The sequence below is a fragment of the Ctenopharyngodon idella genome, chromosome 24, assembly GCF_019924925.1.
Source record: "Ctenopharyngodon idella isolate HZGC_01 chromosome 24, HZGC01, whole genome shotgun sequence".
NCBI classification, from domain to species: Eukaryota; Metazoa; Chordata; class Actinopteri; order Cypriniformes; family Xenocyprididae; genus Ctenopharyngodon; species Ctenopharyngodon idella.
In genome coordinates this window covers 13,950,813-13,977,414 of record NC_067243.1, presented here as the reverse complement: position 1 = coordinate 13,977,414, position 26,602 = coordinate 13,950,813, and the positions used below count along the sequence as shown (strand labels likewise).

Genomic DNA, 26,602 nt, shown 5'->3' with positions numbered 1-26,602 from the left:
CAATCATCAAAATATTTGTTAGTTACAGCCCTAGTCCAGTTAGAGTCATTGGACTTTTCACCTCTGTTGAAAAGAGATGATGAAAAAATATCTGGTGATGAATGTTGCCCATATATCAATGGTTATCACCATTGGCAAATCGTTTCTGCTGTAGCTAAATGCGACTGAGCTTGCCAGTAACGGCTCAGTGGCAGATTAAATGTCCCACTTAAACATTTAAACCCCATTTTGATTTACTACCTTCTGATGCCTTTCCAATGACAGCTGTCCCTGGAATTGTGACCATTTAAGTGTATATGATGAAAAATTATAAAGACAAAAGGTAATTTAAAAACATTGTGGATAAAATAATAGCTTTGTGTTTGTATCTGGTTTAAATAGGGCATTTGGGAGATAAATGAGGTTTTGACAGCTGGGCTTTAACAAATGTAGTGGGGTTAGTGTAAATTTGGTTTTGATGCTTGTTCTGTGTCATTGCCAGGAACCATTACAAACCTGCAAGATTTTATAACTTTTCGGGTGGCTGAATGCTCAAGATCAATTTACTCCACTATGATGTAGTAAACAGAAGTTAAAGCCCATGAAATCAGAAGGTAACACTTTAGTTTAGGGTCCAATTCTCACTATTAACTAGTGGCTTATTAGGTTGCATATTACTAGGATATTGGCTGTTTATTAGTACTTATAAAGCACATATTAATGCCTTACCCTACATGACCTGATTTTACATCCCTTAATCCTAACCAATACCTAAACTTAACAACTACCTTACTATTAATAAGCAGTAATTAGGAATTTATTGAGGCAAAAGTTGTAGTTAATAGTTAGATAATAGTGAGATTTGGACCTTAAAGGATTAGTCCACTTTCATATAAAATTTTCCTGATAATTTACTCACCCCCATGTCATCCAAGATGTCCATGTCTTTCTTCAGTCGAAAAGAAATTAAGGTTTTTGATGAAAACATCCCGGGATTATTCTCCTTATAATGGACTTCAGTGGCCTCCAAACGGTTGAAGGTCAAAATTATAGTTTCAGTGCAGCTTCAAAGGGCTTCAAACGATACCAGATGAGGAATAAGGGTCTTATCTAGCGAAACGATCGGTCATTTTCGAAAATGTATATGCTTTATATAAACAAATGATCGCCTTCCAAGTGCTTCCGCCAAAACCGTACTTTCGTATTCTTCAAAAAGCTTAAGCTGTATGTCCTACGCCTTCCCTATTCTACTTATGGAAAAAATGTAACTGGCACTGCGTTCGTTCCGTAAGTTGAATAAGGAAGGCGTAGGACATACAGCGTAAGCCTTTTGAAGAATACGAAAGTACGGTTTTGGCGGAAGCACTTGGAAGGCGATCATTTGTTTATATAAAGCATATACATTTAAATTTTTTTCGAAAATGACCGATCGTTTCGCTAGATAAGACCCTTATTCCTCGTCTGGTATCGTTTGAAGCCCTTTGAAGCTGCACTGAAACTATAATTTTGACCTTCAACCGTTTGGAGGCCACTGAAGTCCACTATAAGGAGAATAATCCTGGAATGTTTTCAACAAAAACCTTAATTTCTTTTCGACTGAAGAAAGAAAGACATGGACATCTTGGATGACATGGGGGTGAGTAAATTATCAGGAAAATTTTATATGAAAGTGAACTAATCCTTTAATCTAAAGTGTGATTTAACAAAATTAGAGGTTTGTGAGCTTTTAGTCTGTGTATGTTTCTTACTGACCCCAAACTTTATATATATTAAATAAGTATGTATGCACTAAGCTGTATGCTAGTATCCAATTCTAAAAATAGTTATGTTTTGGCTGTGTGTCTTTAAAAAGGAACAAATGTTATGTCCAGCCCAGTAAGAAATACATCAACACAATAATTCGTCAAACCCTTTCATGGTGTTTTTAAACAGCAAAAAGCAGGAAATGAATTATGCACAACAGTGCCATTTTGTGACAACAGTACATTTGACTTTTTATTCCTTTGTGAGCATCTGAACATGCCTAACAGGCATTTAATTATAAAGGTATTTATTTATAAAACACTGTTGATTCTTAATTGTTCCTCTTTTTTATAGGTGAACCAGGATAATGTTGTCAAAGTGGGCCACAAACAAGTGGTCAACATGATCCGTCACGGCGGCAACCACTTAATCATCAAAGTGGTGACGGTCAGTCGAAATCTAGACCCTGATGACACAGCTCGAAAGAAAGGTAAACGTCTTGATTTGTTCAGGGTTTCCCGACTAAAGGAACATGTTTAGTCATACGTATGAAAATTAAGCTGACAAAACTCCTTTCATGTGATTCTAACCATTGCTTTTCCATAATGCTAATGTTAGTTATACTAATCACTGATTTTACTAACACTACTAATTTGTGTTTTTAAGTTCTTCTTTTGCATTCATTATTTAAAATGAGAATCGGGCAAACCTTGAATGCATGAGTTGTTGTTGTATACAGTGCCTCCCCATGGGGATGCTACAGCCCATGGCTAAGCATCTACTGTACCTGCTCTATTTTTTTTTTTTTTTTTTGGTTTGTTGCTATAGCACCACCACCACCACGGAGGGCTCCCTCCACAGCCTTGTCCATGCGTTCAAAATCTATGACCTCAGAGCTAGAAGACCTAGGTAAGCCCAGTCTGGCCAAGCAAAACCATCTCATTTAATGTCTAGTGTCTCTTAAAGGGATAGTTCACCCAAAAATTATCCCATGATTTACTTGCCCTCAAGCCGTCCTAGGTGTATTTGACTATCTTCTTTCAGACGAACACAATCTGAGGCTTTTCCAAGCTTTATAAAGGTAGTGAACGGGGGGCATGTTTTGAAGCCCCCAAAAAAGCATACATCCATCATAAAACCAATCCATTCGGCTCCAGGGGGTTAATAAAGGCCTTCTGAAGCGAAGCGATGGGTTTTTGTAAGAAAAATATCCATATTTAATTTATTATAAACTAAAATAACTAGCTTCCGCCAGACAACTGTACGCATATTGCACAAGTTGACTTGCGCCACATCTGACGCAATGTACGATGCAGGATGTAGGAGTAACGTAAGCTTAGACGCCTCTCGCGATTTAAACAAATAGGGTTGTGGAATAAACTGAAGCTCCTCTTTTCTTATATCGACATTTCTCTTGAAAATTTCTCGTTTTAGACTTCTAATTCGTGACCGGTGTTTTGCTCTATCCTCTGCACTTCCACGTTCGTCATTGCGTCATATGTCAGGTCAGAGGTCACTCTTCCGCCGCAAATCGATGTGTATTGCAGTCTGCAGGAAGCTAGTTATTATAGTTAATAAAGTTTTAAATATGGATATTTTTCTTACAAAAACCCATCGCTTCGCTTCAGAAGGCTTTTATTATCCCCTTGGAGCTGTATGGATTATATTTATAATGGATGGATGCATTTATTTGGGGCTTCAAAACACGCCCCCGTTCGCTACCATTATAAAGCTTGGAAGAGCCAGGATATTTTTAAATATATCTTCAATTGTGTTCGTCTGAAAGAAGATAGTCATACACACTTAGGATGGCTTGAGGGTGAGTAAATCATGGGCTAATTTTCATTTTTGGGTGAACTATCCCTTTAATACTTTTTAACAAGATAAGGGACCATTCACACACGTCACATTGCATTTTATTGTGTTTTTGGTATCTCGCGACATGAGAGCTGGGTTTTTTAAGACGACATGTTAAGTTAAAAGGTTCAGTTCCATTTTGTCCTGTTGCATCTAGCTGTTTTTTAACGCAAAAAAGTCTTGTGTGAATGGCCTCTAAGAATGCGTTTTTAACCTGTGACACTTTTTGTTGTTCTACAGCCACCGTTCATTTTGAAATGAACTTTGATGTTGTTTTGTTTTCCTGCATGCTGACCTAAAAGTGGATAAAGGTATGATATGATTATTTACAAAATTATTTTGATGAATTGTATGTACAAATTGTACTGCTGTGCTTCCCTGGCATGCATGTGACTTTGTTATATGTATTTTTTTGAGACAGAGATTTTTGATTATATGGACATTGTGTGTCTCAGTTTTTGTGTACTCCCTACTAAAGAAAACAAAAGTATTACCTTCACATTCACTGTTAAAGCATGACGCATTTCACCTGAGCGGATCGTTGTTGGATTGTGAAGGATTTATTCTGGTGACCACAGCTAAATCTAGGGTTTGATGGGTCATGCTGTCTTAATTATTAGTAACTAAACAATGGCACAAAGGGTAAGCAGTATTAAATGCGTATTAAATTCTTGTTTATATTGTGTAATCAGGAAATTAATTGTCTTTTTTGTCACTTTGTTATATTGGATACTAATCTACTTGTCTTGTGTAGTGTTGAAAAGTTAACTGCATGGATTTGTTGTTGCTTTCCGTCTAAAATGGCATTACATTATGCACAGGTCAATGCCATGTGGAGGAATACTGTGTATTCCAAACGTTGGTTCTCCGCGTCATGTTTTCTGGAAATTATCTCTGAGTTTTAATACTTGAATAAAGCTGAATTGTTCTTTTATATTAAAGCCACTTTGAGGAAAAAGAAGGGTGAGTTTTCCCTAAGCACTCTTTAAATATTTGTCACCTCAGCTTAGCAACTGTAGTAATTATTTTTGATATGATTCAGTGAAAGAAATGTGCAAATGATTTGTATTCTCTCTCCAATAATCAAAATTTACCGGTTGAATGGAAGACTGCTTACTGTGAAAACAGACCAAATGTGTTTACACTGCAAAATGCTCCATAAGCCTTTAGCTTCACTTATTGACCCCCTAGATCTTCAAAAGTGCAATGTAAGAATATATTATTCAACAGCCTGCCTTTTATTATAAAAAGGATACGCTTGAGAAAACAAGAGCCATGAATTTCCCATGCCAAAACCTGGCTTTAGATACATGTCCTTGTTCCTACTGATATAATGGATCTTGCCTCCATTTCACTCCTCACAGAAAAGATAAAATCCTAAAGCTGGACATTTTAGGATAATTTCTCCCTTTAAAGAACTACTTTTTAACTATTATCATACGAGGGACCACTCCAGCTTTGAATCACAGACAAGACGTTGCCATGGAAATAATGCTGCATATGTTTAATATAGAAACATTCCACCTGCAAAATGTAATGCCATATTTTCAGTGTAAAGCTATCACCACTGTTAGTAATGATCAGGAATATGATGACGTGTGACTGATGCACGGATATAATACAATATCTTTAGGCTGCTGAATGGACTCCTTTGCCTTCTTGAAGGAGATATTTTCTGAACCATTGTAAGCATTAGTTTTATGTTTACATAATATGGCTAGCTGCATAGTACTCCTGCTGTGTCCTTAAAACAGCCTTGTACATATTGTGTTCATCAAAGAGAGTCATTTTAAATACACATTTAGGTATTATGAAGACCTTGTTTACAAAAAAGAAAACAAATACATACTCTTTCTGCGGTCTTCTGTTATGAATATGAACTAGACAAATTCTTCAGAATGGGCAGTGTTGGTAGTATTCTTTTTAAAATAGGCTTCGCCTCAGGATTATGATGGGATTTCAAATTTAAAGCCTGAGTGTATATATCCATAAAATGCTGAATGAAGAGGTGTAACTGTGGCCCCCTTTAGTCCTGTCATTAACATGCGTTTGCAGATCACCTTTGTATGGTCAGCAGTTGACCATGTAAATGGCACCCAAGTTTAAAACGTATTGTGATTGAATCACTGAAACTGTTCTGAGGTGGTCAGGGACACATTCTGACCACATTCGATAAAGGTGTAAATGATGATAATAATAATACAAAACAATAATAATACACTCTGATGCAACTAAAACTGCAATCGTGCACTCGGGTCACCTGTTTTAATGAACAAATCTGGAATCTTGCAAATTTTCACTCACATCTCCTGATTTTTAATCTTGGGGTGCTTAAAACCTTTTCTTCTTTTTTGTCTTTGCCTTTTTGTCTTTTAAATTTTACTGTGGGAATGTTTTGAATGTAGGGAAACACAATACCTCAATTTTGTCTGTCAACATGACAGAAATCATTTTGAGTTGTCATCACTGATTTTAAAGTTTAATAAATGATGCGAGGAAGTGTGATTGAAAAGAATAGTATAAGGTATAAATTAAATCCAGTTAATGAATATCCAGATATGAAACATTTTAATGCCAGGTGTACAGGGGGTTTTGTGTGTGTGTGTTTGTGTGTGTGTTACAAGATTCAGTCTTTATGACTTTTATGCTAGGAAATCAGACTCTGAATTTCCCTTTCCTCCATTTCTGTGTAGATGATCAGCTTTCAGATAATGAGGGTCTGAAGAAGAGGATTGTATTTCAAGTCACACTAAGTAATCATCCCATGCATGGGAGCTGTCAAAAAAAATGCTAGCATGTTGCGCAGTGGCCGTTGAAAGAAGTGCTAAGATTTCTCCAACGGAACCAGGAAGCGCTTGCACGGCTTTGACCTTGACCATTGTCATTGTACCTATTTCTGTCGCCTCTCTTGCTCGGTTCAGATCCTTGCTCTGAGGATCCTGTTAGAGGAAATTAGCAATATTTGATACTGAGTTTATTTTAAATGTAGCTTCCTGCTTTCTAATTTGAGATGCTGTTGTCTTACAGATAAAGTGGATGAGGTCGTCCCCCCCCAGAAACCTATGTGGGACAACTCAAGCGCAGATGTGAGGGTGGCAGCAGTCAAACCACGCCCAACTAGCAAGTGTTTTGCTGTTAGCCCTGAAATGAATGTAAGCGTGCCTTGTCTAATGTCCTCTAGAGTTCTGGACTCCCGTGGCATTGTTGAGAATTGTATTGTAGCCTAACTGCAATAACCGCTTTTCGCAAGTCTGATAAGACCGTTGCCCATGCATGCTATATATATTTTTTTTTTGTGTGTGTGCTTAAATTAGATTGTAGTTATGCACAGGCTTGTGAGTATGCTTCACTGCTTAACAATATTTGTATTTCTTCATTTTAGTCTCTTTTTATGAAACCATTTTAACTTATTATGTGAAGCCCAGTTCAAATGAATGCTCTGCAAAAGTGCTGCATTCTGCTTGTTCTTATTATCTTGTCAGCCTTATTCTGTCTTTTGCAGTCTCTCTGCAATAGTCAGGATGCAGCAGTAGACTCGCCACAACAGCCAGGGAGTCCTAGAGGCCCCTTCTTGGGTGTACCAAAAGGAACCATAAGGCGGCAAACATCTATAGGTGTGTGGTTGTTTCATTTTGTTTTGTTGCTGAAATACATCTTTACACAGTCCTTTTATTTTGACAAATTGCACAAAAAAAAACTTTCATCTCGTTGTAAAATGATTCAAATATTTGGTTTACACTGGTGTCGACATTTTTCTTGTTTTATTCCTTAACAGGAGTAACTGAAGAAGAGAAGCAGTTCCTTACTCCTCCAATGTTAAAATTTACAAGAAGCCTTTCAATGCCTGATACATCAGAGGATATTCCACCCCCACCAGCCATCTCCCCTCCATCTCCACCTCATAATAATGCTCCCGTCCCAGCTGGTCGAGGATACGGCACTATCAGACCAGGCTTTACTTCACAGAGTCCTAATGCAAACAGCACAGCCCCAGACAGAGGTGAAGGTGCTGGGTGGAGAGATCAAGGCATGTATTACAGAGACAGTCCTGAGCAGTATGAATCCGAGGGGTACAATCACAGCCCAACAGCCCAACAAAGTCTTCATATGCGCCGTGCCCATATCCCAGAGAACCCTTACTCGGATGTGGGCAAGATGGGTCAAGCTGGACTGTTTGTGCCTAATAAACCTGCCAGAAGGAAGGGAATGCTTGTCAAACAATCCAATGTAGAAGACAGTCCTGAGAAAACCTGCTCCATTCCGATTCCTACAATAATAATCAAAGAGCCCTCCACCAGCAGTAGCGGTAAGAGCAGTCAAGGGAGTAGCATGGAAATTGAGACGACCACACCAGATCACCCAGGGCAACTGCGTCCTGAAGATGGCTTAAATTCAGGCAGTCCCTTTGCAGCGGCCATTGCTGGTGCAGTTAGAGACAGGGAGAAGAGGCTTGATGCTCATCGAAACTCCCCATCTTTTAAGTCCACAGATGCAGGTGATGAGGATGTGGCACCTACACCGGCTCCACGTCTCAGACACTCCAAGTCTATTGATGAGGGCATGTTTAGCAGCGATGAGCGGCTGCGTAGGCTCATGGCACCTCCCTCATCGCTACTTAGCATCCCTAGAGGTGGAGGTAATGTGACAGACTTCAACAGCCCTGAGCCCACCATGGTAAGGGAACTGTTGAGCACTCGTACAGGACACAGCCCGATCAGTCTACCTGCTCATAAGACCTACAGCTCAGGAAGTGGGAATTACGTTCACCCGGTAACAGGCAAACCACTAGATCCCAATTCACCATTAGCTTTAGCATTAGCAGCCAGAGACCGAGCCATGAGGGAGCAATCACAGCCTCTTCCGCTAAAGAGTGACCCATCCAAACTTGATCTCAATAAACCGCTTTTCATTGACACCAAGCTTAGACCAAATGTGGAGGTTGGTTTCTCAAGTACCGCTACCATGGGCCGTCCCCGTGGGGGTCTGCGGAGGCAGATGACAGAGTCCAAATATGAGACAGAATCAAAGTATCAGCTCGATCTGGGCAAGCCTGAGAAGAGGCCTGAGGAGAAGAAGAACATGCTGATTGACATTGTGGACACTTCTCAGCAAAAGTCAGCTGGTCTGCTGATGGTACACACCACAGATGGGGCAAAATCGGAGGATAACAGCTTGTCAGAGGGCGACAGGGACGAGGCAGTGAGTCCCGACAACACCCCTGGGGAGCTTCGCGACCCCAACCAGCCAGCTCCCACCAACCCCCCAGCTCCCAAGGCGCTATCAGCTGCTCCACATGGCAAGACCATCATAACTGTTAGCTCAGTGGATGAGCCTGTCAAGTTGCCCTTCGGCATCCCTCCACCGCCCTTGGCCTCTGTCGACATCGATGAAGAGTTTGTGTTTGCTGAACCCCTCCCACCCCCACTAGAGTTTGCCAACAGTTTTGACATTCCTGAAGATCAGGCAGGGACTATAGCTGAACTGCTCAAACAGAAAGCGAATGGTACAAAAGGGCCTTCGCTTGCTCCCTACTATCCCCCATTAGGTGGTGGGAATTCCGAAATCAAAAGACCAACGGTCCTTACAAACTGCACACCTCCCAGCTTCCCTCCAGGGCCACTAGAGCCCTATGAACAAATCACTGACTCGGGCATCGAGGTAGACAGCCGGAGCAGCGGTGACCCCCAACTGGAGACCACCAGCACCATCTCTACTGTGTCCAGCATCTCCACCTTGTCTTCTGAAGGAGGTGAGACCCTGGACACGTGCACCGTCTATGCAGATGGACAAGCCTTTCTGGTGGACAGGTCCCAGATCCTGTCCAAACCAAAACCCAAACCTGCCATCAAGAGCAATGCACTTTACAAGGATGCTTTGCCAGAGGAGAATGTGAGCTCTTTCAGAATGCCCTCCTCTGTCCCACCTCCGCCCCCTGGATCTATTCCACCAGAACCCTTGAAAACTCCAACGCAACGAACCTCAAAGCTGTGGGGTGACCCTCCGGAGATGAAAGGCCCCCATGGTCCTGAAGCCAATTCAGTTCTGCAGCATGTGAACAAGGATAAAGCACCAAAGTCAGGGGAAGCGTTAGACTCTCCAACGGGATCCAGGACTCACTTCGGAACAAGGTATGCCCTCTTTCCCTCCTGTATCACAGGCTTACATTTAGGCTCTCCGATTAGTGTGTGTGCTCTGCTGGAGAACGAAAGAGTTGCCTAGCAACCCAATAATGAGAACGGCCTTGAGGACGAGATGAACAACGTCAGTGTGATGATGAACACAGACCATACCACAGAGGGGGGAGGTATGTGTGTGTTGTTACAGCATGGTCTATTTGTTACTTTGTTGTCACATCACCCAAACTGCTCCCACAAGATATCTCTAGATTCTCTTACTCAATCTCTTAAAAGCTTTTATTTTTCATTAAAAAAAACAAAAACATTTAGGGTTATAAGGAGTTCCCATTTTCAGAAAACCTATTGAGCTGTCTTCCTGCCTGCTGCCAACATAGGCAGCTTTTTTATGGCTTCATCGTAACTGAAATGGAACCTAATAAGTGTCTCATTTGGAATTTCGAATCTCAACTGATTTCAGTACAGGTGATGCGAGAAGAACGCCGCAATACATTAATAAGCATATATATATCCTTAGCACTTAAAAGTTTTGGGTAAAATTATCTGTTTTTAAACATTAAACAATTTGATCAATTCCTTTTAGTATTGTATGAAGAGTATTTTCGATCAATATTTCTCTGGTGTCGTCTGCCATCTTCAGTTTTTTTTTTTTTTTTTTTTACTGATGATTCCTACAGAGAAACCTTGTTAGGTTTTGAAGCTTATGTGTCATTTATTTTGCAAAACATCAGCAATTGACTTGATATGCGTGTGCAAAGGTTGTGTACGCCGATGGCTGCTACATTGCACAGGCAGTGATTTGCCATTGACATGAAGTTCCAAGTCTCATTCATTATTGAATGATGTTGTTATTTACAGACCAGAGAACTGACCCTAAAATGCACTTGTAGCCCAGGCGGAGCACTATGTTTAGCGCACACTGAGCAAAGATGTTTTTTTTTTGTTTTTGTTTTTTTCACTATGAGTAGAAATAGATTTTTTTTAGTATAGAACTTTAGCATGTTTGTTATTTGTATCATTGAACTGAGGTATTTTTAATCTCAAGCTCTGGGATGGACGTGTAACTTGCCCACTGTATATTGTTACTGATGTATTTTTTATTGCATCAATTTAGAGTAGTTCAAGTACTCTTTACATGAGTCTATCTTTGGTTTTATTTGCTTTGCTACATCAGATGCAAATGTAAAAGTTTACTTCAACAAATGTAGGCCAACACACCTTGGGTATAAGAAGAAACCTGGGGCAAGGACATTGCATTGCTAAAGAGCATCACATTCACAGCCTCCTTAAAGCTAAACCACCTACAGTACACTCATACTTTCAATACACGTTGGTATTTAAATAAAGTCCAAGTCATATTTTGCTCAAAAAACAAACAAACAAACAAAATAACTGCCAATCACTTTCAACACCTTAGCATCTTTGCAGGAATATAGTTTTACATTCTTCCTCAAGTCTCATATGTTTCAGTACATCTCAATACATATTCCTTTATATTCCTTCACTTTTATCCTTCTGTCTTCTTGCAGAAATCAGGATGGTGTATCCCTCATCTCAGGTACACAGCAGAACACCACCGTTACCTTCACTGCCCAGCCTGGCCCCAACGTGCCTGCCCCGTCACCGTGCCGACAGGCCGAGAGCCTGCCTCCCCACCACCACACCCCGAGCCCTATTATGTCCCCGCCGGACTCTGGTCTCAGCTGTGCCTCTTCCCTCCCAACCTCGGCCACTTCCCCCACCATGACGGATGTCTTTGGCCTGCCAACACCGCCCCTCAGTCTAGGCACGGGGCGTAGCCGCTCCCCTTCCCCGCTCACCCTCATCCAGGCAGCGTCGAACAAGCCCTTCGCCACCAAACCCGTCCTCATGTGGAGCAAGCAGGACGTGGCTGACTGGCTTGAGAGCCTGAACCTGGGCGAGCACAGGGATGCCTTTATGGACAACGATATCGAGGGCAGCCACCTGCCCAACCTGCAAAAGGAGGATCTGATCGACTTGGGTGTGACTCGCGTGGGTCACAGAATGAACATCGAGCGGGCACTGAAAGTCCTCTTGGACAGATGAGACTGGGCGAGACGTCCTCCACGCATCTTGTTCATAAGCTTCGTTTTCCCTCTTCCCTTATTTTGGTTCACTAATTTGAACACTTTGTTGTCCTATCATGCTTTTGGTGGATTTTAGGAACTGACACATCCTGAAGAAACTCAAGCATTCGAAATATCCGCGTAAGCACAAACGGTTCCCTGTGTTTCCGTTCCAAGAGCTCCGGCACCAGAGAGGACATTGAAGCCAACACACTGTATGGAAACTACAAATATGAGCTGACTATCCTTTGGCTTTTAAGGACTTTGGCCTCCTTTGAATGCACTGAAACCAGCAGAGCTGGGGATCCATTTTCTATATTTGCTAAGACAATTCTACAGAGAATATTTCTTCAGGAAAAAAGGGAACCTTTGTCTATGTATCAGCTGCCTATTAAATAAATATCTTGCTTTTTTTCCCTCCTAAACCTCTGACCAAGAGGTACATGAATCTCTGAGATGTGATCGGCGGGCATTTAGATGTCCCTCAGTTCATTTACTGACAGTCCTAGAAGGGCCGTGGTCACTTGAAAACAGAGTTCAAATCTCCCTACGTGCGAATAAACGTAACCGTAGCAAGCAGCAGGTCTCTCCACCATCTTGAATCTTCGAAGTCTTGTAATATGCTAACATTGGATGTTTGTCTGAATGATCAACAATTCTCTTTGGTCTTTCTGAATTGTGGTTTACTATTAGGTGTCTTCCATGCAGTAAGGAGGTCTACAGCATTCCCACCAACATTTTATTTGTACCTTCAGTCAACTCTAGGGTGCGCTGTTGCTAGTCGGTATTAATTTCCAGTGGGTTTTTATTTGGAATAATGGATCTTCACAGGATCTGCAAACTGAAATACCAAGGTTTAATTTCATGGGTGAATGGAAATGAACCAGATTAAAGTAGAATCTGACAATTATTTTTTGGTCAAATTTGACAGCTTCGAGTCGAATGCTGACACAATCACTCTGAAAGGGCCAGTATGTTATGTCTTTATGTGGTGAATTCTTCAATCATTTATTTTTATGTTTTTTTTTTTTGTTTTTTTTTTGAGTGTAATGAGAATTTGCTAAATCATTTGATTGTTGGGTGGTAAAAAGAAACGTCCTCAAAACTACAGGAAACCTCCTTAATCTATACATATCAATGTCGTCAATTGTAACTGATACAGGACTTCATATCAATACATTTATTTATTTATTTTCATTTTTTTTTTTTTATTGAAATTTGATTTGGACGTTTTTTTTGGGTTGTTTTTTTTTTTTTTTTTGCAGCTAAACCTACAACCATCTACAACAATTTTTAAGTGGGTTCACAAGGTGTAAATTCTCATTGTCCTGTTTAACCAAAACTTGTCCTTTTCATTTTATGTCCTGCAATCCTTTTGTTTGCTCAACAATTGGGAGAAGTTATTGTTTATTACGTTATTATTTTAAACATGTACCTGCAATGTGTGCCTATCCGTGTTACAATTTGACACACCACAACATCTCTAGATCATCTAAGGTTTAGTTGTGATTTTCCCGTTGTTAGAGACTCGTTTCTCAGAGATGCATCAATTTTATCGGACTTTAAACGCCATAGAACCCCACAGGTATGGAATGAGAATGGAGATAATATTCATATTTGTGATTAAAAACATCACAGAGACACGAAAGGACAGCCAGCATTACACATTTCACCTTCAGTATTAAGTTCAAAGCACTGTGGGTAACGACAGAACTGAGGGAAAGGCGACAGATTTTGAGAATGGCTGTGAATGAAGTTATGATGACCGTTAAAAGTATGCAGTGAAGAGATTCAGAAATAAATTATATATATGTTTGCTTATCTCTCGACCTTAGAGGAGTTAGAGTTATCATCTCTACAGTATATATCTTATTTTAGGAAACAGCACAGTATTTTAAAGATTTATAGAAATATTTATGAAATTTTTATGACATTTAACTCTGATATGTGGTGTGCCAAAAATCTATGTGGTATCAGTTAAGAAGCAATACACAAATTTAAAGAACACTGTTTGGTCTTTTTTTTTTGCCAGTATTCCACAGTACAGTATATAATAATATGAAATGAAATTTACATATACATAGGTCTCAGTGAATTAGAAGATATGAAAAATAACGAGATAATGGCTGTCACCTGCTTCTTTTAGACTATGTAATTAAAGAAAGAAGTTAAAATGTAGATTTGTGTGGTGTGTATACTTGACGAAAAACAAAACGAGCACATATTTAGGCCACTTACGATGCGGTCACTTTTACTGTTACTCCGCGAAATTTCGCGGGCGAAATCCGGTATGCGCCAGAGAAACAAGCGCGCCGCCATCTTTAGAATTTTGTCTTTGAACTTCGATTTTTGCGGTAGCTCTGTATATTTCTATGGCATCGCTGTCAAAGAATAATTAGCTGGTAAAGTGGATTTACTTTTTTGTAGAGTTAATGAAAGTTATCATGAGCATTGTAATGTTTAAAGCAGATGTCTTAACAAATGTCAGTAGACCGGGAAGTTTTTAAAACGAGCAGTTCATTCATAAATACATAAGATCGCTGTGGAAATACAAACCGGAAGTCAAAAGACAACGAGCGCAGCGCTGAAAAGGGGCGGAATCCGCGCGTTCTGGAGTTTCGCGTGATGGCGAAAATGTTTTAGTTTCTCTTCAAGTTTGTCACGCGAATTAACCGTGTTTGCCAACAGAAAGCTTGTGTATGGACCTTTTTGCCCGCGAAATATCGCTACTGTGACCGCACCTTCACACCTTACGATATTTGAAAACAGACACTTTATATTTCTGGCAGAAATGACAGTGGCAGCACAGAATCGTTGTCTACGCAGAATCCGATTTTGAAAACGCATTTTATATGAAGACACGCAGGAAGACATGTCAAATTAGAGCTGGACTACGAGTTCTGTTTCTTCATATTTGTCTCACACACTTCTTGTGAGGAATGCATTCACTTGATCTATGTTGCTGTAATTTTGTGCTAAACTAGAATTCATGATTAAAATCAAAGAGAGAAGTTTTTGTGACTGCACTTTCCTCGCAATCCCTCGATACTTGTGTATTTGAAACAACCAAAATTTACGGGACGAATAAATATGATTGCACAATCTGTTGTCAATCTGTCTCACGTAGCCATGTGTTTTGTTTACATAGTTTGTCTCGGGGAGGCTTTATGTAAATTTGTTACATCCATTTCAGGGCTTGTTTTGCTTGAAATAAAATGTTCCCATTATCAGCATGCTGTTCTATGCTTTGTCATGACCATACACGCTGTCTTTTCATGTTTCAATCATGAACAGAATGGCCTCTTCATATATTTTTCACACAAACCCTGCCCTCTGGTGTTCATAGTGTTTTTTTTTTTTTCTCTTCACATTTGCAACTTATAAAATTAAACGACACAATGTTTTAATGTGTTTATTATTCATAGAATTCTCCATCACAACAGGTTTCATGCAAAGAAACAAAAAAACAGCTGAAAAAATATATTTTCCCAAAAGCGTGATCTAAAAAAAAAAAAGCAGTATTTTAGCAGTTTAGTTAATGGTGAGCACATCGCTTTGAATTTCGTGGCTGAGCTGTGTCTGCAGATCACTCAGTTTCTTCTTAAGCACAGCAAAAGCTGACATGACGATGGTCTCCGGCCGAAGTGAACCGCAGGACTCCACGTTGTAATAGAACCTAGATGGAAAAAAAAAATCTTGTTAATTTGTGTTGACATGCTTTTTTTTTTTTTTAACTATTATGTTCTTCAATTTGCAAGCACATGACGCATATACAATGTCAATTAAATTGTAAATAACAGATGATTTTGAATAAAAACAAATTATTTGTATATTATGAGGAATTTCTTAAATGTGTTGCCTTAAATTTATATTTATATAAATTCAATATAAATATAAAATCACAAAATTGCTTTGAAGCAACAAACACATTTAAGCAATTCCTCATAATATAAAACAGAATTCTGCAGTTATTTAGTCTTTTTGTTTATTATTAAATTGTCTACATTTTGTATTTTGCACACTTTTAAAATATGTGCAATTCCGATGCATATATCCTTGTGTAAGATAGAGTTTAAACCCCCTTACCTTTCTGGCTTGCCATTAGGATCATATGGAGCTTGAAGTCCATCCTCTTCAATTTCTGAATATTCACTTTTAGGCCTGACAATCGAGGAAAGGTACAGAATTATACATTACATCTTTTGAAAGAAAAAAAAAAATCAAATATATACACACACACACACACACACACACACACCCACCAATCAGGCATAACATTATGACCACCTTCCTAATACTGTGTTGGTCCCACTTTTGCTGCCAAAACAGCCCTGACCCGTCGAGGCATGGCCTCCACTAGACCCCTGAAGGTGTGCTGTGGTATCTGGCACCAAGATGTTAGCAGCAGATCCTTTAAGTCCTGTAAGTTGCGAGGTGGAGCCTCCATTGATCGGACTTGTTTGTTTAGCACATCCCACAGATGCTCGATTGGATTGAGATCTGGGGAATTTGGAGGCCAAGTCAACACCTCAAACTCATTGTTGTGCTCCTCAAACCATCCCTGAACCATTTGTGCTTTGTGGCACGGCGCATTATCCTGCTGAAAGAGGCCACCAGGGAATACCGTTTCCATGAAAAGGTGTACATGGTCTGCAACAATGCTTAGGTAGGTGGTACGTGTCAAAGTAACATCCACATGGATGGCAGGACCCAAGGTTTCCCAGCAGAACATTGCCCAAAGCATCACACTACCTCCGCCGGCTTGCCTTCTTCCCATAGTGCATCCTGGTGCCATGTGTTCCCCAGGTAAGCGACGCTCATGGACAGGCGGCGGTGGACAGGAGTCAGCATGGGCACCCTGACTGGTCTGCGGCTATGCAGCCCCATACGCAACAAACTGCGATGCACTGTGTATCGTGCATCATTGAGCCTTGGCCACCCATGACCCTGTCGCTGGTTCACCACTGTTCCTTCCTTGGACCACTTTTGATAGATACTGACCAATGCAGACCGGGAACACCCCACAAGAGCTGCAGTTTTGGAGATGCTCTGACCCAGTCATCTAGCCATCACAATCTGGCCCTTGTCAAACTTCTAACACATTAACTTTGAGGACAAAATGTTCACTTGCTGCCTAACATATCCCACCCTCTAACAGGTGCCGTGATGAAGAGATAATCAGTGTTATTCACTTCACCTATCAGTGGTCATAATGTTATGTTATACACATACAAATATTAATATAATTAATGAACAATTTATTAATAAAAAATGCAAAAAATGAAACATTTAACATCAGTCAGTCAAGCATTTTTTATGATAGAACTTAAGTAATTTGAACTAAAACATGGCAACCATGTGTAAATGCATATTTGTCATTTTAACAGAACTTAGGGCTGTTGGTGCTTGAGATGTTGGTCATTCAGTGTTTCTGTAAAAAAAAAAAAAAAAAAAAAAAAAAAACTAACAATAATACTGATAAGATAATACTACTACTACTACTACTACTACTAACAATATAAAACATCCTAAGGTCTGATGAGCTGCTGAGTTAATGAACAGGGCTGGGTAAAAAAATATCGATTTCACGATTTTAATCGATTCTGATTTTTACGAAGCGATATCGATTCTTAAATCCCAAGAATCGATTAGTCTAGTCTGTTTTCAGTTGATGAATGAACGGAACATTTAGCGCGCCTCCAATCCAGTAAATCGCAATAATCTTTGTTACTTTTGATATGAAGCAAAGTCTCAGATTTCAAATGACGTCCATCTTATTATGAGATTCAAAAAATAAATACCGTTTTGGCGCTGTTTAATGTGACGTGACAGATCGCTTTAGCGCCTCAGTTAAAGAGAAGCGGCAGTACGGAGCGCATGTGAACATCCTCTCCGCTTTAATACCAGTTACAGCGCGAAATAAACAAGAATAAACATCTGAAGGTATGTTAAAATATACAGTACAACTTACCGGAATCCGTATCATGCCTCAATCAGTGTTTCAACCTCGGAAAGACGTTAATAAAACAGCTTGTAAACAATGTCACGTAACGTCACATTTACCTCAGAAAAAATATTCAGTGACCATAAACTCATTAGTCAGCTAGAAAAATTAAAGTCATTTTCTAGAAAGTCAGCTATCTGAAAAATATATGCACCGTTACATATTCATTGTAATTTTTAATGTTCCTCAATATTTAATGCATGTTTAAATAAATCAGTTATGACAGCCACAATTTAAATGTTTATATTTCAAAAAATGAATTGGAGTAGAAATATGATTATGTAATTCTAAACTTTAGTTATTATAAAAAACATAATTGAGTGTAATTTAAGTGTTTGTATATAAATAAGTTAATTTTAACAATATTATAGTAATGTAGTACCAACTGACTCCCATGTGTAGTTTACAGCATTAGTTGAGATTTTTTTCCTCTAGAAAATTTTCCTTGTATTGTAGCCTATCTGATATACATAATCCAAAATAATCGATATTTAATCGAATCGAAATCAAATCGAAAGCATGTGAATAGAAATCGAATCGAATCGTGAAAATTGTGTCAATACCCAGCCCTATTAATGAATATTAATCACGTCGTCTGCGTTCACTACAACCGATTTGCTGAAATACGGACGATAATAGGTGAGCGTTTGCGCGTTAGTTCCGCCCACTACTGAAGAAACCGGCAGTGGCTTCTGCTTGTTCTTAAAGGCATAATAATTCCAAATGAACTCTGTTTGACTGGAAAATACAAAAAAAAATATTTACATGTAGCGTCAATTCTATGTGGTATGTAAGACTCTCTCACTCTCTTTGTGTGTGTGAAAGAAACACAGAGCGCTCTCAGCTAAGCGACAGCTAGTCGGGTGCCTTCACACTAGTTTACTGTGCATCAAATACGCTACACATTCATTGAGATGAACTGCAATAAAAAAAGAGAGCAAAACTCTCTTAAGTGCTGAGTGTTCAAGACAAGTGAAAATATATCTGTGCTTAACTTATACTTAGCCTCTAACTTAAACACTGCTGAGTGAAATCTAACAATTTATTAGCCAATGGCATTATTTAGTCACCTCGCATGAAAATGTAGTCGCATGTGTGAGTGATTTAAGAAGGGTTGCATAAGAACCATACCATTCCTGTGGAAGCGGGTACACCGTGTGTCTCAGCGCATTGTCTGGGTCATACTCAAACGCCACCCCTGCGGTGGGATTCCATTTGGCGTGTTCCTTGCCAAAACCCTTTTTAGCGTATGCTTTGAGACGCAGCTCCTGACCCTTCCGCAACTTCACCAAAAGGATGTCTGTGGAAAAACCCCAAATGATGAATGCAAATACATCTGAGTGATTATACAGAAAATTAGAAAGAGGAATTTGACCCACCATCCTGCTCTACGTAGTCATTGGGATCATTGTCTCGACTTCTGGATGTTACCTGAAGAACAAGACACAGCGCATCAGAAAACACACAGTGTCTGTACCGGAGTTTGTGAGGAGAATATATACGTACAGGGATGACTCGGGGGTTATTGGACAAGAGATCTCGTGAGGTCACATGTCGAGTCTGATCTTCTGTACATCTTACGTCTAGCGTGAGCTCAACCGAACACTCCGGACAGAAATCATCACATGTGCAGTCCTGATGGGAAACCGAAGACAGCAAAACGTTACGTTCCACTTCTCTACAATTTATGTGATGATTCATATTCATGCAGATGCAACCGCATTTAAGAGTTTAATACACACTTACTCGTGAGTACTGCATCTTGTCAACAATGTCATCACTTGTGAGTGGAATTAACCCTATAAAACACGAGCATGTTAACTTTGAGAGATCGCACTTAGCATTATAAGACAAATGAAATCAAAGATTTGGAGAGATTTTAAATATACGCACCCACTCTGTGTGCAATAAACTCATCATGGAGCACAGAGGAGTTGGCATCGATCTGAACCCAATCGATAGCTGGCAAACAAGCACATTACATCAGATTAACAGATTTAAAAGACAAAGTGCATAATTAAATCATGTAAACACATTATTACATCAACTTGTTTGTATAAAAACTATCTAGAAGGGCTGGAAATAAAAACATCTAGAAGACAGATGGTTTGATCCTTACCGATGGTTGGAACTTCTGACATGAACACACGACGAATCGAGTTCGCCACTCTGAATAAGAAAAAAAAAATACAGCAATATTAAAAAAAAATTACTTCTTATGAATATGATAAAAAAAAAAATAGGACCTGAAACTGTCCCTTTTTTTCCAGTTGAATTTTTAATAATGATGATTTGTGTTTTTATGTTGATTGTTGTACTATATGTATTGTTGATTTGTATTGTGTGAGCCAGATAGACAATAAAATTTTTCTGAATTGTGAATCTTTCAACAAACGAGTGAATGTCAGAGAAAAAAGGTCAGTGAAAGGTACTTAAAGGGTTAGTTCACCCAAAAATGAAAATTCTGTCATGAATTACTCACCTTCATGTCGTTCCACACCCATAAGACCTTCGTTCATCTTCAGGACACAAATTAAGATATTTTTGATGAGATCCGATGGCTCAGTGAGGCCTCCATTGACAGCAAGATAATTAACACTTTCAGATGCCCAGAAAGCTACTAAAGACGTATTTAAAACAGTTCATGTGACTACAGTGGTTCAACCTTAATGTTATGAAGCGACGAAAATACTTTTTGTGCACCAAAAAAAACAAAATAACGACTTTATTCAACAATATCTAGTGATGGGCGATTTCAAAACACTGCTTCATGAAGCTTCGAAGCTTTACGAATCTTTTGTTTCGAATCAGTGGTTCAGAGCGTGTATCAAACTGCCAAAGTCACACCCCCCAGTGGTGAATCAGTGAAATTTCAAAACACTTATGAAGTAACGAAGCCTCATTTACTGAAATCACGTGACTTTGGCAGTTTGATACACGCTCCGAACCGCTGATTCGAAACAAAAGATTCATAAAGCTTCGAGGCTTCATGAAGCAGTTTTTTGAAATCACCCATCTCTAGATATTGTTGAATAAAGTCATTATTTTGTTTTTTTGGCGCACAAAAAGTATTCTCGTCACTTCATAACATTAAGGTTGAACCACTGTAGTCACATGAACTTTAAACATGAACTAACCCTTTTAAATATGTCTTTAGTACCTTTCTGGGCATCTGAAAGTGTTAATTATCTTGCTGTCAATGGAGGCCTCACTGAGCCATCGGATTTCATCAAAAATATCTTAATTTGTGTTCTGAAGATGAATGAAGGTCTTATGGGTGTGGAACGACATGAGGGTGAGTAATTAATGACAGAATTTTCATTTTTGGGTGAACTAACCCTTTAACCTACATAAAATGTAGCCTCAGCAGGTCAAACTAAACACAGTTTAAACCTTGTTTTTAGTGATTTTGTAATTTTCTAGCATTAAACATTAAAATAAAAAAAATACTGTTGTAATACTTAATAAAAATTTAAAATAAAACGTTAAAAATAACTAAAAATAAAATATTTTATCTTTATGGTTTGTCATTATACACACACACACACACTAAAAAAGTACTATAGCGGTACCATGGTAAAGTGATGGAATCAGTAATATCATGGTACTTGGCAAGGTTCTTGCCAGATGCATATACCATAGTTTTTACACGTTGCTCCGCAGCATTTAATAATGTCATATTTTTGTTAGTGATAAACATATTTCAATGTCATTAATATAGTACACTTGATTTAAAAAGCTAAATGATCAAATCACTCACGCGAGATCCGTGTTCTCGATCACAAACTTCACATTCTCGTCCGTCAGCTCCGTGATTTTCACTGTGGGCTGGTTGGCATACGGCATAGTGAAATTAAGCTCAAGATTAGGACGATAATAAATAAATTAACTATATGTGCGGTCTGTTGTTCATTCACTCCAGCCTCCAGCGCCTCTTCTGCACAATAACAAACGACAGCAGCACATTGGTCACTGGCCGCCCTCGTTCCGTTAGCATCCGGATCACTGTAGTACCATTTCCGGTTAGACATACTAAAAGTCCTTAAAAATCGTCATGCGTCAACCTAAAATAAAAGTCACATCAAAACTGTCTTTTTGTGGACTTGGAACAAAATGCATTGTTTTTCCGCGAACTAATTAAGTCATTGTGATATTATCTCAAAATATTATGTTCACTACAGTTATGGTTACTAGTGTAAAATCATAATATTTAATAATCACGAAGATTTTACAACATTTTTGTATCAAAACAGACTGAGACACTGTTCAGTAAACAGGATATCCTTTATTTCTTTTAATGAGGGACTCGCCAATGAGTCAGAGACAAACCGTATGAACATAGGACTCTCAAATACAATTTACATTCATATTCTTTCTTTTTTCTTTTTCTTTTTACAAATGTAGAGAACGTGATTGCAGTCTGCAATGCCTGAAAGGAAAACTGGCTCGTCATTGGGCTCATGTTAAGATACAGACAGAGGAATCAGGTATGGCACAGCTGACCCATTTAAAAGTGCTAAGGATGTGATTATCAACCCTGTATCGTAACACAAACACTTTCGTTGTTGGTTTAGAGTGGGTGAGTGAGCTGTCAGATGTTTATGCTGCACGGTCGAGGGGTCAGAGAGTAGAAAACAAGACAAAACAAAGGCAGGAGCATCAGAAGAAACTCATCGTCTCTGGTTCATCCCTGTTAGGTTCTTCAGCTGTAGGAGAGAAGGGACGCTTAGAAGAAAGCTTACTATTAAAAATTAAATAAAATTAATTAATAAAATGTTATGGTTTCAGTGATTTTGTAATGTTCTAGCATTAAACATTTAATAATATCAAAATATTTTTAATATTTAATTTTAAATATGAAATAAATATTTACCTAATTAAAATTCAAATAGAAAAGTATTCATTAATTTTTAATAATTATTAATGTATTATACTAATATGTATTTTATACTATATTAATATATATACATTCATCATTTTTAACATTTACTATTAATTAAAAATGTATAATTAATATAAACATTAAATAATAAAAAAATATAGTATTTCATAGAATTGTATATTAAATTTCAGTGAGTGAGCTTGTCGTTTACATGACACCGTTTTTAACTAAAAACAGTAAACTTTTTTTATGTTTTGACAATGGTGTTTTGGGGGTTTCAAAGTGCAAGTTTGAACGATACTGCATTCGTCTCTGTGTAAACTACAAAAATGCGAATTTGCAAAAACAGTGATACCATGTGCATGCGTATAATGTGTTCAGTCTATAGGCGCATAGTGTTTCTTTACAAAATGAAACACTATGCCAACTACTGGCCTGGCAGCATAATACAGCATTTTTAATAGTTTCTTATGGATCTGTGTGAACGGGGATCGTTTTAACAACAAACTTTTCCATTTTTAGTATATCCACTCATAATATGAGACTTGGTATTAAGGCTAATATATTTCTATATGAAAATTGTATCATTTTAGCATGGTTTGGTTACCGTAATTGCTGCTCCCATGAGTCCCTGAACCACGGCTTCTCCTGTGGCTTGCACCTAAACCAAACAAAGATTACCCAGTATATTAGTAATAATATTTGCTGATCACATTTTGGGAGCGAAATACCACAAAAATGGCAGTAATTTCATTAGTTATGAAAAGCAAGACCACATTAACCTGTTTAGCCGTGTTCGCCATGTTAACTACGTCCTTTATGCGATTGTCGAGGAAGGCCCATGTCTCTTCAAAGTCAGGAGACGAGTCCTGCACCATCACCAGCTCTGTGGTGTTATAGATCCCTGTCAGTGCCGCCCGCCGTGTGTACCAGTTCACCTAAGACACACACAGAAGAAAAACAGGAGGATGAGCAGAACAAAGCTAGGAGGAAGGTAGCAAGTGAGATCAGAGAAGCCACTCACGTCTGTCGAGCGATCGCCTGCGTAGTACCAGATGTCGTCCACCATCGTGGACAGGTGCTTCAGGCTGTCGGGGATGTTGTGTGGCAGTAGCAGGATGCTCATGGCCTGCAAAGGCAGAAGAGACACAAACAGAGTCTCTTCTTACTTTCAGAATTTCTTATAAATCATTGCTTATTTAAGGTTGAACATTTGAAGTTTCGAGAGAGGAGTCTACATGAGGCAGTGGATACCTGAGGCCACGTGTCAATATAAGGAGTCAACATCCGCAGTCTCATTTCCACTGCGTCTCTCAGAAACTCTGCCGTTTTCTTTGATCTAACACATAAAAAAAAAAAAAAAAACATGTAGATTTTAATTACAGCAACTAAATTATTTTTATTATTTATCCACAATATAATAATATATTATATTATAATGAGCATTCAAGCATGATTAATCCCTGTAATTTCAATTACAACAACAAAACAACTGAACTCAGTTTTTAATGATCATTTACACAAAATAATCATAAATAAATAAATCCACAATAATATAATATAATATAATATAATATAATATAATATATGTAGGGGTCAAATTTACATTAACTTAAATAAATCCACAATAATATAATGCAATATGTAACAATTTTTTTTTTTACATAAAATCTTATGTAAAGCATTAATAATCTCTGTCATTTTAATTACAAATATCAAAATTGATATCATTTACCCAAAATAAACAAATAAACCAGATATTATCATCCACAGTAATATATGTAGATATAATATGTACAACTGTACATAAAAACCTAAATCCACAACAATATAATGTAATGTAAAATTTATCATTTTTACATAAAAACTTCTATATAAAGGCATATCTAAAAAATTCTATTTAAAAGATCAGCAGAGGAGATTTTAGTCACTTTAGAGTCATTGGCGAGTCGTAAAAGGGCTGCGCGATTAAATCCACGTCACACAACCATAAAAAATTTCCATTTAAAAAAAAAAACCTATGTGACCCTGGACCACAAAAAAAGTCATAAGGGTCAATTTTTTGAAATTGAGATTTATACATCATCTGAAAGCTGAATAAATAATCTTTCCATTGATGTATGGTTTGTTAGGATAGGAAAATATTTGGCCGAGATACAACTATTTGACAATCTGGGGTGCAAAAAAATCAAAATATTGAGAAAATCACCTTTAAAGTTGTCCAAATGAAGTCCTTAGCAATGCATATCCGCTCACAAAAATACATTTTTGATATATTTATGGTAGGAAATTTACAAAACATCTTTATGGAAGATACTTAATATCCTAATGATTTTTGGCATAAAAGAAAAATTAGAAAATTTTGACCCATACAATGTATTGCTGGCTATTGCTACAAATATACCCGTTCGACTTATGAGTGGTTTTGTGGTCCAGGGTCACATATAAAGATATAAAATATATAAAAATATATACATTTCGAAATATACTAGCATTTTAAATAATAATATTAAACTCACTCCGCCTGGCCAAGCTGGACCTGGTTATGTTGCTCTGCCATTGTCTCGGCAAGTTGAGCGTTACACTGCGCGACGAAATGCAGGACCAAGTCTCCGGCTCCATTGTTGAACATCCCAGTGGAAGCTGATGACAGGCCAAGAGTCTGAATCACAAAGCATATCATTACCGTTATATTATCGAATAACATTTACATTCAATACTTAAGGTTTTCTTTTGCTTTAAGAACCAAACCTCTGCTCCAGCTGCGATGGCCTCCACAGTCCAGCCGTGCTGCGGAACGAACTCCAGGGCCGCGGTCAGGATGCGAGCTTGGAGCTGCTCTTCCGTCTCATAGTCTTCACCGTGTTCTCCACTCTGATCTTGAAAACTGAGATGAGGTTAGATTAGATTATCCATGCATTCATTTCTTATATTTCATCAGGTCTGGAGGAGGATTGGGGCTCTAACCTGGTGTTTGGCTTGCCATCTTCTGAAGATTCTGCCTGTGCTGAAGAAGATGAGCTCTCTCCAGCTGTGTGGACCTCATGGTAGGATGGAGGTGGCACAGATGTGTCACTTTTAGAGTCATTGGCCAGTCGTAACAGGATGGCACGATGGAATCCACGTCTCACATTGCTGCACTGGGGACTGACTGTGCCTTGAACGGCAACTGTAATAGTGCATAACATAATTACCATGCAACAAAACAGATGATAAAACATGCTCTAAAAGTAATAAAAGCATTGCAATGCAACATTAAAAAAGTTTGCACTGTTGAGCGTTCAGTTTTTTACTTATATAATGGATCAGATTCATAGGTGTTAAAGTGAAACAATCTTAAACAAGGGTAATATTTTAGCATGCATTTGTATTCCCTACTTTGCAAAGCATTTACGTTTAAAAAACTTTAGGAAAAGCTGATATTTATGTAATGCAATTGCACACGTTTTAGTTAATGTTCACCATTATTTCAATAGGCATTTGCCACACAAACTTCAAATGTTATGGACTGTCATATGCACTTTATGTTTGCACACGCAATCCTGCCCTTCATGGTCACCTTCTCTAGTCGCCCAGCTGACTTACATTTGCCTTACTTGGAAGCAGGCAGAACTATTTACAAGATACACCCTAGGTAGCTGTCACGCGTGACTACTGTCAACTTTTTAAACAATAAAGATAGTAGACTGAAACGTTAATGGCCAAAGCCCTCTCACTTTCCCCCTCTTACCGCTGCCCAGACCCCGCAAGGCCCTTCCAGCTCTCAGTCCTCTAATCAGCGCCGCCATATCCAGCCACAGCGGACTAGCATTGCAATTCACATTACGGCAAATGTTGTTGCTAATAACTGTTGCTAAAATCACTATTCCTCTAGGGGGCGCTTGGTGGCACAAATAGGGAAATTCGCCGTTGAGCC

At 38.6% G+C, this 26,602-nt stretch overlaps 3 protein-coding genes across 7 annotated transcripts in view; 1 reads left to right on the top strand and 2 right to left on the bottom strand.

Annotated features, from left to right (window-relative positions):
• shank2b (SH3 and multiple ankyrin repeat domains 2b) overlaps positions 1 to 15,030 on the top strand; it is a 113,043-nt gene extending 98,013 nt beyond the window's left edge. For 2 of the 5 annotated variants that reach the window (XM_051883485.1, XM_051883486.1), the window contains 8 exons: positions 2,077 to 2,212; positions 2,551 to 2,631; positions 3,882 to 3,890; positions 4,522 to 4,542; positions 6,607 to 6,731; positions 7,082 to 7,193; positions 7,355 to 9,707; positions 11,243 to 15,030. In XM_051883485.1, the coding sequence (XP_051739445.1) occupies positions 2,077 to 2,212; positions 2,551 to 2,631; positions 3,882 to 3,890; positions 4,522 to 4,542; positions 6,607 to 6,731; positions 7,082 to 7,193; positions 7,355 to 9,707; positions 11,243 to 11,780 (3,375 nt within the window). In that variant the 3' untranslated portion in view covers positions 11,781 to 15,030. Of the gene's footprint in view, positions 1 to 2,076; positions 2,213 to 2,550; positions 2,632 to 3,819; positions 3,891 to 4,521; positions 4,543 to 6,272; positions 6,732 to 7,081; positions 7,194 to 7,354; positions 9,708 to 11,242 lie in introns of those variants that run through there. The other 3 variants (XR_007928111.1, XR_007928112.1, XM_051883488.1) reach the window with 3 other exon arrangements.
• A 168-nt stretch (positions 15,031 to 15,198) lies between these two features.
• polr2c (RNA polymerase II subunit C) lies at positions 15,199 to 21,823 on the bottom strand. The gene is made up of 9 exons (XM_051883498.1): positions 21,565 to 21,823; positions 19,924 to 19,973; positions 19,698 to 19,766; positions 19,551 to 19,603; positions 19,311 to 19,439; positions 19,184 to 19,235; positions 18,936 to 19,104; positions 15,887 to 15,961; positions 15,199 to 15,476 (listed from the first exon to the last, which is right to left on the bottom strand). The coding sequence occupies exons 1-9, from the start codon at positions 21,648 to 21,650 to the stop codon at positions 15,332 to 15,334; spliced, it is 828 nt and encodes a 275-aa protein (XP_051739458.1). The 5' UTR covers positions 21,651 to 21,823; the 3' UTR covers positions 15,199 to 15,331.
• A 246-nt stretch (positions 21,824 to 22,069) lies between these two features.
• On the bottom strand, positions 22,070 to 26,563 carry coq9 (coenzyme Q9 homolog (S. cerevisiae)). Its single transcript, XM_051883493.1, has 9 exons — positions 26,417 to 26,563; positions 25,654 to 25,855; positions 25,438 to 25,573; positions 25,206 to 25,348; positions 23,941 to 24,025; positions 23,711 to 23,815; positions 23,469 to 23,624; positions 23,294 to 23,347; positions 22,070 to 22,510 (listed from the first exon to the last, which is right to left on the bottom strand). The coding sequence occupies exons 1-9, from the start codon at positions 26,472 to 26,474 to the stop codon at positions 22,475 to 22,477; spliced, it is 975 nt and encodes a 324-aa protein (XP_051739453.1). The 5' UTR covers positions 26,475 to 26,563; the 3' UTR covers positions 22,070 to 22,474.
• Positions 26,564 to 26,602: the final 39 nt, after the last annotated feature.

Bases quoted from the DNA above. Each gene is read 5' to 3' on its own strand.
- coq9 (XM_051883493.1), bottom strand. From the start codon at position 26,474: ATGGCGGCGCTGATTAGAGGACTGAGAGCTGGAAGGGCCTTGCGGGGT. The intron at 24,026-25,205 runs GTGAGTTTAATA...TTTATGTGTTAG, and splicing joins GTCCAGCTTGGCCAGGCGGA to ATCAAAGAAAACGGCAGAGT. The intron at 22,511-23,293 runs GTAACCAAACCA...TCTCTCCTACAG, and splicing joins TCATGGGAGCAGCAATTACG to CTGAAGAACCTAACAGGGAT.
- polr2c (XM_051883498.1), bottom strand. From the start codon at position 21,650: ATGCCGTATGCCAACCAGCCCACAGTGAAAATCACGGAGCTGACGGAC. The intron at 19,440-19,550 runs GTAAGTGTGTAT...GTTTCCCATCAG, and splicing joins ACAAGATGCAGTACTCACGA to GACTGCACATGTGATGATTT. The intron at 15,962-18,935 runs GTATGGTTCTTA...CTCGATTGTCAG, and splicing joins TACCCGCTTCCACAGGAATG to GCCTAAAAGTGAATATTCAG.